The following is a 15424-nucleotide window of genomic DNA, read 5'->3' on the forward strand; positions in this document are numbered from 1 at the left end:
TACAGCGCCAAGTCTGTTTTGACCGTAAAATTGAGATGGGAAAAAATTACGGTTAAAACGGAACTCGAATTTCGACTCGGGTTCGAGCTCAAAAATACAATTTATGGGTTATTTTGAGCTCTCCGAGCTCAAAGAGATTGCTTTCCTATCCTTTAAAGCTCTTCGAGCTCAAAAGTCTGATAGAGATTTGATAAGACACTATTTTTTGAATTTTTAAACCACAATAACTTTTGAATGAATAAACCGATTTTTACGCGGTTAGAAGCATTCGACGCAGTTTTTCAAGCCTCACAAAGAATCTCAAATTTTGAATTGATCGCGCTAGGAATTTTGGAGTTATTCTGAAAAAACACTTTTTTCGGTTTTCTTTCGTTCACGATATCTCTCGAATGAATCAACATGATGAGTGTAACATCAAGATGAGCTTATATCTTCAAAAACGTCAATAGTTGAAAAAGTACAGTGCAATTTAACAAAAATCATTATTTAATAAAGCAAAATTTTATTTATTTTTAGTTCACAAGTCACGGCAGTCATATAATGACTGCAAGGTTGCCAGTATTTATATTAAAATGTGAAATTTTTTTTTATTTATAAATTATTATTTTATTTTCATATTTATATATTTTATATAATTTTTATTCCATCTTTTTACATGTTTCTTTAAATATTTATTTACATATTTATGTTATTGTTTTAAATAATTGATTTTCTATTTTATTAAAGGGAGCCCTGAAATGGAGAGCATGTTAATGTGGATCCGATTTGTGGATTATGAGCAGTATTTTAAAACAAGACGGTGGTCTGATGTCGACTTTCCCCGTAAATCCCTCTGGAAGTAAGTAATTTCAATTAAGTATTTATTTAAATAATATGTCTTTGGACTTTGATAAACATTTTTTTCAATATTTAGTGCAATTGCAAACGATCCAAGACTCCAAAACAGATTCACAGGAGTTGATTGTTGACTGCGATTTTCATCTTTGGTTAAGAAGTATAATGTGATATATTTTCTACATATTTAAACGTTTAATTTTTCTTATATCGCGTTTCAGATGCCATAAGGGCGTATCAAAAAAAATTTTTTTTTGGGAACCGACGTATTTTTTCATGAAATGTCCAGAAATGCAAAAAAAAAAAATTTTCCATATAAAAATTTTTTTAGACTTAGAAAAAAAAACAGTATTTTTTTTTATACGCCCTTATGGCATCTGAAACTCCAAATTCCAAAAACTAATCAGCTCTTAACCTCAAAAAACCACGTTGATCGCCACCAGTCCGGTCAAAATCGGTTGATTCATTCGAGAGATATCGTGAACGAAAGAAAACCGAAAAAAATGTTTTTTCGGAATAACTCCAAAATTCCTAGCGCGATCAATTCAAAATTTGAGATTCTTTGTGGGGCTTGAAAAACTGCGTCGAATGCTTCTAACCGCGTAAAAATCGGTTTATTCATTCAAAAGTTATTGTGGTTTAAAAATTCAAAAAATAGTGTCTTATCAAATCTCTATCAGACTTTTGAGCTCGAAGAGCTTTAAAGGATAGGAAAGCAATCTCTTTGAGCTCGGAGAGCTCAAAATAACCCATAAATTGTATTTTTTGAGCTTGAAGAGCTCAAAAACGTCATTGGTGCAATTTTAAGCGCCTAAGTATGAAATTAGCGGGAAGTTGCAGGGATGGCCTTCAGGGTCAACCGTTTTCCTAATTTTTTTTGGATCGATTTATGTATTATTTTGAGCTCTCTGAGCTTGGAGAGATAGCTTTTCTATGCTTCTTCGAGCTCAAAAGTCTAAAAATTATACTATCTCATCAAAAACGATCCGAAAAGAAATGTTATGTGAACTTATGCAAAATTATGTAAAGTTATGTGGAAAAAACACTTGAACAAATTGATTGAAATTATGTGAAATTATGTGAAATTATGTGAAATTATGTGAAGTTATGTGCAGAATACACTTTTCGGTTTTCTTTCGTTCATGATATCTCTTAAACGAACTGGCTGAAATTATGTGAAATTATGTGCAGGAAACACTTTTCGGTTTTCTTTCGTTCATGATTTCTCTTGAACGAATCGACTGAAATTATGTGAAATTATGTGAAGTTATGTGCAGAAAACACTTTTCGGTTTTCTTTCGTTTATGATATCTCTTGAACGAATTGACTGCACTGATAGAAGGATTTATTTGTATTAAATAATATTTGTTAATAGCTAACAAATCATTTATTAGAGACCATTTTTTAATGTTAAATAAATATTTCTTAGTATTCAAAATGATTTGTTTGTATTCAATAAATCTGATATTCATTTATTAAGTATTAATAAATCTTTTTAAATACTAAGAAATATTTGTTAAGGCCTAACAAATGGCTTCTAATAAATGATTTGTTAAATATTAACAAATCTTTTTAACTATAAACAAATCTATTAGTGTGAAGTTATGTGAAATTAAATTCTATGTCAAAAGTATAGAAAGACTATCTCTTTGAGCTTGGAGAGCTCAAAATAAGACATAAGTTGTTTTTTTAAGCTCGAAGAGCAATTATTAGTGCAATTTTAAGCGCCTAGGTATGTAAGTGGCGGGAAGTTGCAGGGATGGCCTTCAGGGTCAACCGTTTGTCTAATTTTTTTTTTTTCTTGGAATGGTAATTTATTATGTCTTCTCTAATTATCGATCCATAAATTAGTCATTAAACAACATTGATTCTTAAATGATTAATTTATGCAAACGCGTCAAATGGTTCGATTCATCCCCGCTTGGGGGTAATTGAACTAATTATATTTAAACTTCAAACCCGAACTTTTAATATAAATAATAAATATGTTTACTTACCTATATAGCTCTAATATTTAACCTGTAATTTTGTTGATTCATTATATCAAGTATCTAATAAAAAATTCAACCAACGCGGGATTTTACACATATACACTGTAGATACTTCAATAAAGCGCTCCGTGCACACCTTGAACCTTAAATTCAACCAATAGCTAGATTACATGCTCATCCGGCATGTTTTGATGGCGGCAATTTAAAAATTTCAGGCACTTTTAATGCTTGGCTTTATTATGGCATTTATCATTTAAAAATTTAAATTATCTGCGTCATCGGGATCTGCGTTAAAGATTTTCTGTGTAATCGGTTATCTGAGTAATAAGTAATCTGTGTAATAGAAAATCTGTTTAATCACAATCTGCGTAATCGGGATATGTGTCAAAGGGATCTGGGTAATAGCGCCATCTGTGTAATCGGAATCTGGGTAAAAGAGGCCGTCCCACTTTTTTTAGTTATTAAAAAAAAATTGCGCATGTGAAAATTAATTAAATTTATAAGTGTAAATTATTAAAAGTATTTTTTTATTGTAATTAATTAGTTATAGAAATTTTTAAAACTAAACAGCTGACAGCTGACTTCAGAATTATGCAATTAAATTTTAATTTGTAAATAAAGAAATTAATTGGAGTTAATAAATTTTTTTTATTAATAGTTAAAATTAATTAAGAGGAAATTAATTACAATTTAATGGATAATTGTTGAGATATAATTGTTTAAAATTGATATTTTAAATTTTCAGAAGTCGCTGGTGTGTAATTCTCAGAAAAGTTGACATATGGTGAGTAAGAAAATTTTTTTAATGGAAATATGGAGAAAATGGTAGATTGGAGTGAGTAATTTGATACATTTACCAAATGTGGAGTTGTAGGAAAAATAATTTTAAGATAAAAATTGTCATTAACGCCAGCTAGCAATTAACCTAAAAGTACTATTTATTGAAGTCTAGTAGATAAATAAATAAAATTAGTTAAGTTGTTTAGTGAGTGAGGTTAAAACAAACAAAATGGTAAGAATGAATTGAGTCATTAAATTTAAATTGAAGTTTCCGAAGTAATTTAATTTATTTAATTGTCTCACAGCAAAATCCTAATGAAGATACCGAGTGGAATGACATCCTCAGGTCAAAGGGAATTATTCCAGAGAAGCCCAAAGAGAAGGAAATTACGGAAGATCAAATAATTAACCTGCTTGAAAATACTGTGGATCAAAGAACTGGTCGTGGTAATTATTGTTTATCTATTTATTATATGACATTGAAGTTAGCAGTCACTTGATTATTTCTAAATTTTATCTAACAAATAAATCTTTGGTAAAAAATTGCATTTATAATTTTTTAAAATTTTTACATGTCAATTTTTTTTGCCATAATTTATTTGTTAAAAAAATTATTATAATAGTAGGTATTTAGGCTGCATTCGAAAATGCTCTATCTATAGATACATAATTAAGAAATGACCATGTATTTCGTGAACTATTGACATTTTTAAAGATATAAGCTCACCCTGTAATTATACTCATCAAGACCTTTCATTTGAGTACCCACATAATTTTTTCATATATTTATATATATTACATATATGTATATATGAAAAATATATCAAAATGCATGTGGGTACTCAAATGAAAGCTCTTGATGAGTATATCATTGGGATGAGCTTATATCTTTAAAAATGTCAATAATTAAGAACTGACTTTGCTATCTTGTCAAATAATCATAATTTTAAAGATATAAGCTCATTACAATGTTACACTCATCGAGACCTTTCATTTGAGTACCCACATCAATTTTTCATATATTTATATATATTACGTATATGTATATATGAAAAATATATCAAAAATGCATGTGGGTACTCAAACGAAAGCTCTTGATGAGTATATCATCAGGATGAGCTTATATCTTAGAAAATTTTATTAATTAAGAACTAACTTTGCTATCTTGTCAACTAATGATATTTTTAAAGATATAAGGTCATCTCGATATAACACTCATCGAGAGCTTTTATTTGAGTACCCACATCAATTCTTCATATATTTTATATATTTATATATATTATATATATATGTATATATGAAAAATATATCAAAAATGCATGTGGGTACTCAAATGAAAGCTCTTGATGAGTGTAACACCGGGATGAGCTTATATCTTAAAAAATGTCCATATTTAAGAAAGTACAGTGCAATTTAACAAAATTCATTATTTAATAAAGCAAAATTTTATTCATTTATAGTTCACAAGTCACGGCAGTCACATGGTAACTGCAACGTTGCTAGTTTATTTGTTGAAAAAATTATTAAATATCTGCTAAATTAATTATCATATCTATTATAATTAAAAAAATTTAATAATTAATAAATTGCTATAAATAATTATTTATTAATTCAATTTGAATTATTGTAGAAACGACAAAATTAGAAGACAAAACTTTAGATGAGCTAGACGAGCTCGAGGACGAGGAAGATGAAAAAGTTTTAGAAGAATACAGACGGAAAAGGTTTGCTGAAATGAAAGCACTGGTGTCCAAATCAAAATATGGAGATGTTAAGGAAATATCTGCTCAGGATTACGTTGCTGAGGTTAATAACGCTGGTGAGGATGTCTGGGTCGTTCTTCATTTGTATAAATCTGGGTAATACTATTTGCACTGACATTATTTTAATAATAATAACAATGATGATAGTTGTAAGAGGTTATAAAATATGAATTATTTATTTTAAACTTGTCCCTTTAGGATCCCACTGTGTACTTTGATAAATCAATATTTGTCATCGCTGGCTAAAAAGTTTCCAGTGACTAAATTCTTGAAGAGCATCTCCACGACCTGCATCCCCAACTGGCCGGATAAAAACTTACCTACGATATTTGTTTATCACAATGGAGAAATGGCTAAGCAGATAATTGGACCCATAGAACTCAGAGGAATGAAACTGACTGAACAAGGTATAATCTGGCTTGTTTAAAAATTTATATACTCATTTAAGAAACTTTATTTATATATTTATTTATATTAAAGAACTGGAGTGGATGTTGGGCGAAGCCGTACCGTCTAAAATAAAAGAAGATCCAAAGCCAAAAGTCCGCGACGTACTTTTTTCAAATTTACGTATTAATGACAATAATGAAAGCGATGACTGGTGACGTCGATTTATTAATTTAATTAATTATTTATTTTAATGAATATTTAAATTAAATTAACATTTAGAGATTTATATTTAAATGAACTTTTATTAAAATAATTGAAATTTTTTACGAGATATGTATTAAATATTTTGAATATTTTATTTTATTTGATTAATTCATTAATAAAACAAATTTTAATTAATTTCTTTTAAATTTTTAATTGATAATAAAAATAGTATGCCAATAGATAGACATTTAAAAAAATTTATGTTCTATTTAAAAAATTAAATACATTCAAAATTTAAATAAAAAAATTTATTAAAATATTTTTTATTTAATTTTAGTATTTTTTAAAATTTAATATTGATTTTTATTAAAAAAAAAATGTCTTTTATTTTATTAATTTTGTAAATTCAAATAAAATTTTTTTTGGCGGGAAATTATTAGCGAATAATAATCAAGTCGCCATCTTAATTATTCAGCAAAAATTAAAAAAGTCATTAAAATATTTTTTATTATTTTTTTTATTTAATATTAATATTTATTAAAAATATAACAATTTTTTAAAATGTCTTTTATTTTATTAATTTTTTAAATTTAAATAAAACATTTTTTGGCGGGAAATTATTAACGAATAAAAATAGAATAGCCGCCATCTTAGTTATTCAGGATAAAATTAAAAAAATCATTAAAATATTTTTTATTTAATTTTATTATTTTTTTTTGTATTTAATATTAATATTTATTAAAATATAAAAATTTTTTTAAATGTCTTTTATTAATTATGTAAATTCAAATGAAACTTTTTTTAGCGGGAAATTATTAGCAAATAAAATTTAAATAAAACTTTTTTTGGCGGGAAATTATTAGCGAATAAAAATAAAATAGCCGCCATCTTAATTATTCAGCAAAAATTAAAAAAGCCATTCGAGCTATCGATTGCAGACTGCGATAGTCCGTTACAGTTTAAAAAAAAGCTCTGAGCTTTAATTAATCAAAACTGAGTATTTAAATTAAAAAAAAAGATGCCTAGCAGTAATTTAAATGAATTTATAATTAATTATTTAGCATATGAATTAAATTCTTTATTATTAATTGAAAAAAAGTGTAAAAAAAAGCGTTTTATACCAAACATTTTAAAAAAACGTCAAAATCACTCTAAATTTTCCAAAATTAATAGCAAAAATAAAATTTTGAAAAATAATCGCAGAAAGCAAAAATTAATTGTAAAAAAAGACTTGAGTGCAATTATCGAGAAGATGAATGAGCTGACGCTGAGTGGTGTAATGCTGGTAAATCCTGATGCTGGTACTCGTGAGATCCTGGAAGATTCTCCAATGTGGTACGTAGGCGAGACAGATAATTACTTAGATGTAATAAATAAAATAGAATTTGTCGATTCTGTCACTTTTCACTCACCAACTCACTTGTCTAACAATTTTTGTGAAAATTTTATGGAGACTGAGTCTTCGGAGTTAAAAAATCTTGCTTTGGTTGATAACATTCTCCTGGATACCAGCGCGCTTGAAGTAAAAGTCCTTGGCTATCTTGGAGATAGCATTGATGAATTTTTCACCCTCGACAATTCGACTGATGACCAATATACCCGCGTGGATGGTTTTCGCGATAACTTTGGGCCACTTGAGTTCGAATTGATTGATAACGCGAACGAAAATGTAAAAAATACGTATCTGATGATTGAAATGCCGGGTGACAGCTGTAACCTTGATCACCGTAAGTTTGAGTACAAAGTGATTGATAATTTCGAAGAGTTCAACAGCCTTCTGGATTGTGATAAAGATTGTGCAGATAAAGAAGCTTTAATGGATCCATTTAAAAGTGGTAAGTTAATTGTGTAAAAAAGTGTCGCTGCAAGTAATTATTTATTTATTTTATTTTTTATTACATTTTGTAACTTATGTAATTATTTGATGAAAGTTTAAGTGCAGATACTTAATAATTTATTATATTAAAGTTAGCAGTCACTTCACAATTTTTAAATTTTATTTAACAAAAAATTTAATCCAAAAAATTATTTTTAAAAAATTGCATTTTTAATTTTTTATAATTTTTACAAGTCAATTTTTTTTTAATAATTTTTTTTGCACTAATTTATTTCCTAAAAAAATTTAAAAAATTATTTAATATCTGCTATTTTAATTTTCATTAATAATTTTTAAGAAAATTAAGTTGGCCGATATCTAAAAATTTTTAGAATTTTTTTTTATTAAAGAAATTCATTTTTAAAAAATTTTAAAAACTGAGAGCAATTTTTTAAAAATATTAATTAGTTCTAATTAAATAATTAAAAAAAAAACTCAAAAATTTAACTTTAGTATTATATAATTTTAAAAATTTATTTAAGAAATAAATTAGTGCAAAAAAATTATAAAAAAAATAATGACATGTAGAAATTTAAAAAAATTAATAATGCAATTTTTTTTAAAATAATTTTTTAGAACAAATTTGTTGGTTTAATTAAATTAAAAAAATTGTCATGTGACTGCTAACTTTAATGTCATAATTATTTGCCAGAGTAGTTATTGATTTTTAATAAAAATTACTTTTTTTTTAGTCCTTTGAAAGAGCTGCTGCATCACCTGAAGCATAAAGAAGAAAAAAATTAATCACAAGATTCACAGTTAATATCTTCTCGTTCTTTTTGTGGAAAACTATTCACCAGAAAAAATTTCTTCCGAGATTTGGCGCATTGTAAAGAAGAAAAACTTTTTGCGCTAATATAAGTTTGTTAATTAAAAAAATTGTTACTTTATTTTATGGTTGTATTGTAAATATTTTATCGATTTTAATTTTTTAATTTTATAATTTTTCAATTTTAATTTTAATTTTTTAGTCTATCAAATACTCTTAATTAATTGTTTTAAAAATAATAACGTTAGTTAAGTTGTTAATATAAATAAGAGCTTTTATTTAATAAGGTATTTAATATATTAATGAAATAAATGATTTAACTTGTTTTAAAAGTACTTAAATATCTTCATACTGAGCGGAGTCAACATCCGTGCTGACCTAGCTGTTATTCAATAAGTAACCACTACCGTATTCCGAAACATATGTACACATGTTCGTGCTTAATATGCTTTTATCCAGATTTCACAGGATGAGAATATTTAAAAACATTTTTTCTAGCGTGTAATCTCTTATCAAAGAAACTTACCCAGTCCGATAGCGATAAGGACGGAGAGATATGACATAGATGCTAAAATGCACTGGAAGCAGATCAGATAAAATAATCAATGGTATTATTTATTACATTGTTATTATCTATATTATTAAGAGAATAAAAAAAATTAAGTGTCCTGGATAGTCATATGATAAAATCTTGTATCTTGTGAACTATTGACATTTTTAAAGATATAAGCTCATCCCGATGTTACACTCATCGAGACCTTTCATTTAAGTACCCACATCAATTTTTCATATATTTTATATATTTATATATATTATATATATCTATATATGAAAAATATATCAAAAATGCATGTGGGTACTTAAATGAAAGCTCTCGATGAGTGTAACGTCGGGATAAGCTTATATCTTAAAAAATGTCAATAATTAAGAAATGACCTTGTATCTTGTAAACTATTGACATTTTTAAAGATATAAGCTCATCCTGATGGTACACTCATTGAAACCTTTCATTTGAGTACCCACATCAATTTTTCATTTATTTTATATATTCATATATATTGTATATATCTATATATGAAAAATATATCAAAAATGCATGTGGGTACTCAAATGAAAGCTCTTGATGAGTGTAACATCAGAATGAGCTTATATCTTTAAAAACGTCAATATTTAAAAAAGTACAGTACAATTTAACAAAATTCATTATTTTATTAAGCAAAAATTTATTTATTTATAGTTAACAATTCTCGGCAGTCAAATAATTTATATTACTATCACTATCACTCAAACTATAAAAATATACTTACCTCCTTGTAGAAGAGTAAGTTCATCGTAAAAATTTTCCCTGCAGTTATAGCAAATGCTTTTCTGCTGCGAATTATTATCAGCATCAAAGACCGGGATTGCTTGCTCTTTTTAACGCTCCAATCAATTTCACATACTGCTCTTTCGACCTCCTCACTTTTCTTACTCAGTTTTTCACCCAGCGAGCAATAAATAATTAGACTGAACCCGCTCCAGCACACATACAATAAATGAATTATTATTCCCGATATATTTTTCTCTTGCACTGACTGAAATAAATAATTAATTAACTAATTAATCAAATACATAACCTACAAAAAAATAAATTAATTTACCTCGACGACAAAAAATCCCATAGCACAAAATTTAATAATAGTAAAAGTGGTTTTAGAAAATATAACAGCACTAGAATAACAATTTATTTCTTCAACAAAAAGACCAATGTCTACATGATGATCAACGATGCATTTCAGACAAGGACATGATTTTCGATAGCTTCTCAATTCCGTAAAATCATCACCCGAATGCCTGATTAATCCTCTGTATTTATAAATGGTAGTACAGAGTAACGACAATTGTCCTTCGCAATGAAAAACTGCCATGACAGTAAATGCATCAATCGCAACATCGATAAGTGAGTCGATAAAAATTGTCGCTATTGTAAGAACAGAAGATAATAAGATGACAAAAAAATTTTCCAAAGGAAACGGATACCAGGCGACTCTTGCGGCTTTGCGAGGTAATTCGTGCCCTAAAATCGCTGCAAAAATATATGGCATTGTTGAGAAAGTGATGACACAGAAGATCACGAAGGCAAATGCCGAGCGGAGGACAAATTTTGAGCTTAATACATTTTTTTGAAGCATTTGTTTGTCCTTGTTGGAAATAGAGGTCATACAGAGCCAATTGTCGCTCATGTGATTGGTAATTGCGGTAATTGACGCGGAATTCCAGCGGACTATGAACATGGTGATGATTGTGTTGGTCACGCTTAGCACATATCCAGTAGACTCGATGATGTCTTCAATGGAGTCGCTGGAGAACAAAAATGCGGCAAAAGGCAGAAAAAGAACGATTAAAATTATGATTAAAATAGAGGAAAAATGCAAGAAAGTCGCGCCTGGCCATAACCCGCAGAAGTAAAGGAAACTACGTGGTAAATAAACTTCTTGGTTGAAGTTTCCGTAATTCGCAGGCACTTGTTCAACCATGCTGTTCTATAAAGTGATAGCGACAGTGATACCGGGCTTAGAACTAAACTTCTGAGATGCTATAATAAAACTGACTGACAAGTCATGAAGTTGACGTAATGGTTACAAACTTTAGAAAGTCTTGTGTGGATTTAAATGTAAATATTTAATACTCTGTCAATACAAAATTATAGGTGCTCTTTTACTCTGCTGATAATGAAAGACATTAACTCGTTTGAGGATCGGGAATTTACAAAGGAATTAGAGAAGACGAGAACAGGGGGATTAATGATTTATTTGGAGGATTAATAGTTAAACTGTGCGGAGAAGTACATCAACATATACGAATTGACACTGGGGATGATACCTTAGCAGGTTCAGGGCATTGATTAGGTACTCCCAGGTACGCCCAAATATTTACGCTTCTGTACGGTTACTTGTACACATGTCTGTGTGTACACAACTCCTCTGACGCCCCGTTCTTATACCAACAAGTAAATTTCATTTTATACTGTTTATTATCTGTTGGGGATTGAGTGTAAACATTTGTGATGACAGTACAGTTGCTAGATATTTTATGGATGACCTTTGGAAGCCTGCGGTTAAGTATTACTATCTCCGGGTATTGATGATTTATCATCAAGGCTTTTAGCTTAATTGACGGAATCTGTAATGAAAGCTATCATGATAGTAATTAATATCCTCAAAAATTATCACTGAGATTTTTTTTATTTTATTTTAAAAATAAATTAGTATTGACAAAATTATTTTTTCAAAATTATGATCAAAATTTATTTATAGTATAGGGAATTTAAAGAAATTTTTCATATTTATTTGTTGAAGGAAAATTTTTTTAAAATTATCAGAAATAATTAAAAAAAAAAATTAAAATAATTTTTTAAGATTATAGACTGAATCTTGAAAATTTTTAAAAAATTTTCTGTATAATCTATATTATTAAAAGAATAAGCATGATTTTGTGGCCAGTGTATTTATATGATAAAATGGGTTTTTATGGTTGAATTTAATGAGATAAGTATTTAGGCTGTGTTTAAAAATGCTCTATTTCTAGATACATAATTAAGAAATTGCTTTGTTTCTTGTGAACTATTGACATTTTTAAAGATATAAGCTCATTCCGATGTTACATTCATCAAGACCTTTCATTTGAGTACCCACATCAATTTTTCATATATTTATATATATTATATATATGTATATATGAAAGATATATCAAAAATGCATGTTGGTACTCAAATGAAAGCTCTTGATGAGTATAACATCAGAATGAGCTTATATCTTTAAAATATATATTATATATATGTAAATATGAAAAATATATCAAAAATGCATGTGGGTACTCAAATGAAAGCTCTTGATGAATGTAACATCAGGATGAGCTTATATCTTTATAAATATCAATAGTTAAGATAATACAGTGTAATTTAACAACAGTCATTAATTAATAAAGCAAAATTTTTATTATTATTAGTTCACGTAGTGACTGCAAAGTTGCTAGTAATTAATTTATTGTAAAAAATCCTTAAAATTATCATAAAGAGGATTCTTGCGGTCAAAAAAAGAAATAAAAATGTAGAAAAAGGAATAATTTTATATTAAACAGACAAATTCCAAACAATAAATCTGAAAAGTGTATTTAAAATTTCCAAGGATTGAATTAAAAAGATAAATTAATCAACCGCTCCTCCGGGTAAGAATCCTCGACACGCTAAAGATATTTATCTCGTAATATTGATATTAATAAAACTGAAACGAAACGTTTTTTGAGCGTCTGAGCCGGCTTGAGAATTCACCCTTCAGAGTGCTCCCCAGCAGCTCGCTTGGGTACCACCAGCACAATCTTAGTTTCTTGCAACCCCGAGCGAGAATTGGCATTATACACACAAAGACCAGCACTTACACATCTCGACAGTATCATCGCAGAGTCTGCAGGGGAGTTTTTACGTGGCCGTGCAAGCAAGCGGGAGAGAAAAAGAGCCAACAGTTGGGGTTGTAGTTCCTCGGATGCGGGTGGATAAGGGGAGGACAATATATACATCTATAGATCCTGCGAGGAAGATGAAAAAGGGATGAGAAGTTGATACTCTGGAGTAGAGTGGGCACATCATCAGTGGCGCTTCTTACGGGGAAAATCGAAATCAGAGCTTGCGCCGGAACACAGTGATCTCCAGTAGTAGCCCGGTCGCTGTAACGGGCGTAGCTGGATGCTGGATCATTCGTCAGGGTGGCTGCCAGCTCGTTCCTCGTGCGTAGTAATAACCAGCAACGAAAGCGCCCGAGAAGGATTTCGCGGCGGGCTGGACCTAGAAGTAGAAGTAGGTGTAGGTGTAGGTGGAAAAACCCTCCTCTGGTCATGAGTTTTTATTGTTTAAATAATAATAATAATTACAATAATCATCCCAGTTCCTCCGATAGCAACAGTATCAACTTCTACCGCTCTAATTGTTGTTCTTGTTGTTGTTGTTGTTGTTGTTGTTGTTGTTGTCTTCGGCTGGCAAAGACAATTGTTTAGTTGGAATTGATTTGACAAATTGATCTAAGTGCTGATAATCCCTTTTATTTGTCCAGTCCTGGAATCAGAGAATTAATAAAATACCTGGCGATATTTTTAAAAATAAATTAAAGTGGGTTGTTGAGTGTACTGTGCTTTATTTAATTGTATCTTAATTATTGCCCGATAATTAATGATTAATTATTAATAATGGTATCTGTGGAATTATAGGTGAGTGAAAGTGGCTAATTGGGATGCTGCAGTCGTGACCGAGATAAAGGAGGAATGGAGCTTACAATGTGTCGCCGGGTAAGTTATTTTAATTTACATTACTTAACTTTATTTATGTAACCCGGCACGAGGAGCCAAGCCGGGGATTTCGAGGGAATAATTGCGTAAATCTCCAGACGCCGGTAACTGTTAGTTGTACTTACGATGGAAAGCGTGGCTGATATGCTGCTACTCTTGCCGGTGGATTTGCTCGAGGAGGAGGCAAATGGGTACGGGAATTTGCTGTCTAATTCAAGAGACGTGTATTGAGCGGTAGTTTATGGTGATGCGCTACGAGGACGCTAATTCTCCGGGGGAATTCCGAGGGGTGTCTGGATTTCGCTAATATTTATCCACAATGTAAAGCTTCGGTAGGATTTAGTGTACAGGCTTGGATTTATTTTTTTTTTTCGATGAATTTTTTTATACGCTGGAAATTAGTCGCCATTTTTTAAATAAAATATCTTTTTAGTAAATATTCTATGATTTTTTTTTAAATAAATTTTTTACGTTTAGAAAAAATATTTTTTTTTTAATTAAAAATTTTTGAAAAATTATAAGAAATTTTAACTCTTTAAATTAATCAATATTATTAAAAAAAAAATACAATACATTGCAATTTAAAAAGCAATAAAAATTTCCAAATTAAGAAAAAAATTTTAATTAAAAATATTTTTTTTTAATTAAAAATTTTTCAAAAATTATAAGAAATTTTAACTCTTTAAATTAATCAATATTATTAAAAAAAATTACAATACTGCAATTTAAAAAAAAAAATAAAAATTTCTAAACTAAGAAAAAGATTTTAGTCTAAAAAATTAAAGAAAATTTTAATTTACAATTTTTCAATACCAAAAACTTAAAAAATGGCGGGTGACGGCTAACTTCTGGCTCCCAAATCAGATTTTTTGTCATATGTGATTGAGGTATCATTGAGTGTAGAGTTCATAAATAAATGATCGTTATAATACTGCCCGGAGGGCCTCGAGGGACTGAAAAGCGGAATAAGATGGAAATTCTGGGTGACTGATATCCGTGAAGGTGATACCTGTAATATATAAAATAACAATAATAACAGTACAGGTTTAGAGGGTAATGTGTGTTGGGTTATGCAGAGGAAGGGATGAATGATAAAGAAAATAGAGAAGAGGCAGTGTTCAATTAAATTTAACCGAGAGATATGGATATGATGAAGAGGATAGAGAAGTACGGTTGGTAGGCAGATGGCGTCTGCGGAATACGAGGGGAAGAGGGAGTTGTGATAAAATAAAAAAGGAAAAAAGCAGAGTAGGCAGAACCCAGCAAGAGGGTGAATAGAAGGTAGACGTAGACGCAGAAAAAGAATCACCGAGGTGATGGATCCACGTGCTTCTCCTAAGTACGCGATAAATTCTTTCTTTTTTTATCTTTTCTTTAAAGTTGTAGTCTGTAGCGAAGGACTATTCGCGCGATATCAAATATTACTCCTTTAGGGTACCGAGAATTTTGAGAAATGTGTAAAAAATCGCTTGCGCGCACTGAAACGGGTATGGATAAAGTC

General features: G+C 29.3%; 3 protein-coding genes and 1 long non-coding RNA gene across 5 annotated transcripts in view; 2 read left to right on the forward strand and 2 right to left on the reverse strand.

Moving 5' to 3' along the window:
- Positions 1-3584: 3584 nt before the first annotated feature.
- LOC123269373 (viral IAP-associated factor homolog) lies at positions 3585-6157 on the forward strand. 2 transcript variants are annotated; one of them, XM_044735024.1, is made up of 5 exons: positions 3585-3609; positions 3911-4052; positions 5236-5464; positions 5567-5775; positions 5849-6157. In XM_044735024.1, the coding sequence occupies exons 1-5, from the start codon at positions 3607-3609 to the stop codon at positions 5971-5973; spliced, it is 708 nt and encodes a 235-aa protein (XP_044590959.1). In that variant the 5' UTR covers positions 3585-3606; the 3' UTR covers positions 5974-6157. The 2 variants fall into 2 exon arrangements, with proteins under 2 accessions (XP_044590959.1, XP_044590949.1); XM_044735014.1 differs by lacking the exon at positions 3585-3609 and adding an exon at positions 3621-3837.
- A 1149-nt stretch (positions 6158-7306) lies between these two features.
- On the forward strand, positions 7307-8570 carry LOC123270894. Its single transcript, XM_044737051.1, has 2 exons — positions 7307-7797; positions 8531-8570. The coding sequence occupies exons 1-2, from the start codon at positions 7410-7412 to the stop codon at positions 8536-8538; spliced, it is 396 nt and encodes a 131-aa protein (XP_044592986.1). The 5' UTR covers positions 7307-7409; the 3' UTR covers positions 8539-8570.
- On the reverse strand, positions 8485-11783 carry LOC123270861. The gene is made up of 4 exons (XM_044737007.1): positions 10248-11783; positions 9915-10181; positions 9134-9185; positions 8485-8555 (listed from the first exon to the last, which is right to left on the reverse strand). The coding sequence occupies exons 1-4, from the start codon at positions 11121-11123 to the stop codon at positions 8527-8529; spliced, it is 1224 nt and encodes a 407-aa protein (XP_044592942.1). The 5' UTR covers positions 11124-11783; the 3' UTR covers positions 8485-8526.
- A 1553-nt stretch (positions 11784-13336) lies between these two features.
- LOC123270911 overlaps positions 13337-15424 on the reverse strand; it is a 112198-nt gene continuing 110110 nt past the window's right edge. The window contains exons 4-5 of the long non-coding RNA XR_006510720.1: positions 13513-13693; positions 13337-13426 (exon numbers count right to left, since the gene is read on the reverse strand). This is a non-coding gene — a long non-coding RNA (uncharacterized LOC123270911). The remainder of the gene's footprint in view (positions 13427-13512; positions 13694-15424) is intronic.

Source organism: Cotesia glomerata, linkage group LG1, assembly GCF_020080835.1.
Source record: "Cotesia glomerata isolate CgM1 linkage group LG1, MPM_Cglom_v2.3, whole genome shotgun sequence".
NCBI lineage: Eukaryota > Metazoa > Arthropoda > Insecta > Hymenoptera > Braconidae > Cotesia > Cotesia glomerata.

Coding starts and splice junctions, on each gene's coding strand:
- LOC123269373 (XM_044735024.1), top strand. Junction 4,053..5,235: donor GGATCAAAGAACTGGTCGTG/GTAATTATTGTT, acceptor GAATTATTGTAG/AAACGACAAAATTAGAAGAC. Junction 5,465..5,566: donor CTTCATTTGTATAAATCTGG/GTAATACTATTT, acceptor TTGTCCCTTTAG/GATCCCACTGTGTACTTTGA.
- LOC123270894 (XM_044737051.1), top strand. CDS start 7,410: ATGGAGACTGAGTCTTCGGAGTTAAAAAATCTTGCTTTGGTTGATAAC.
- LOC123270861 (XM_044737007.1), bottom strand. CDS start 11,123: ATGGTTGAACAAGTGCCTGCGAATTACGGAAACTTCAACCAAGAAGTT. Junction 10,182..10,247: donor TGGGATTTTTTGTCGTCGAG/GTAAATTAATTT, acceptor TATTTATTTCAG/TCAGTGCAAGAGAAAAATAT. Junction 8,556..9,133: donor CCTTATCGCTATCGGACTGG/GTAAGTTTCTTT, acceptor TTTATGCTTCAG/GTGATGCAGCAGCTCTTTCA.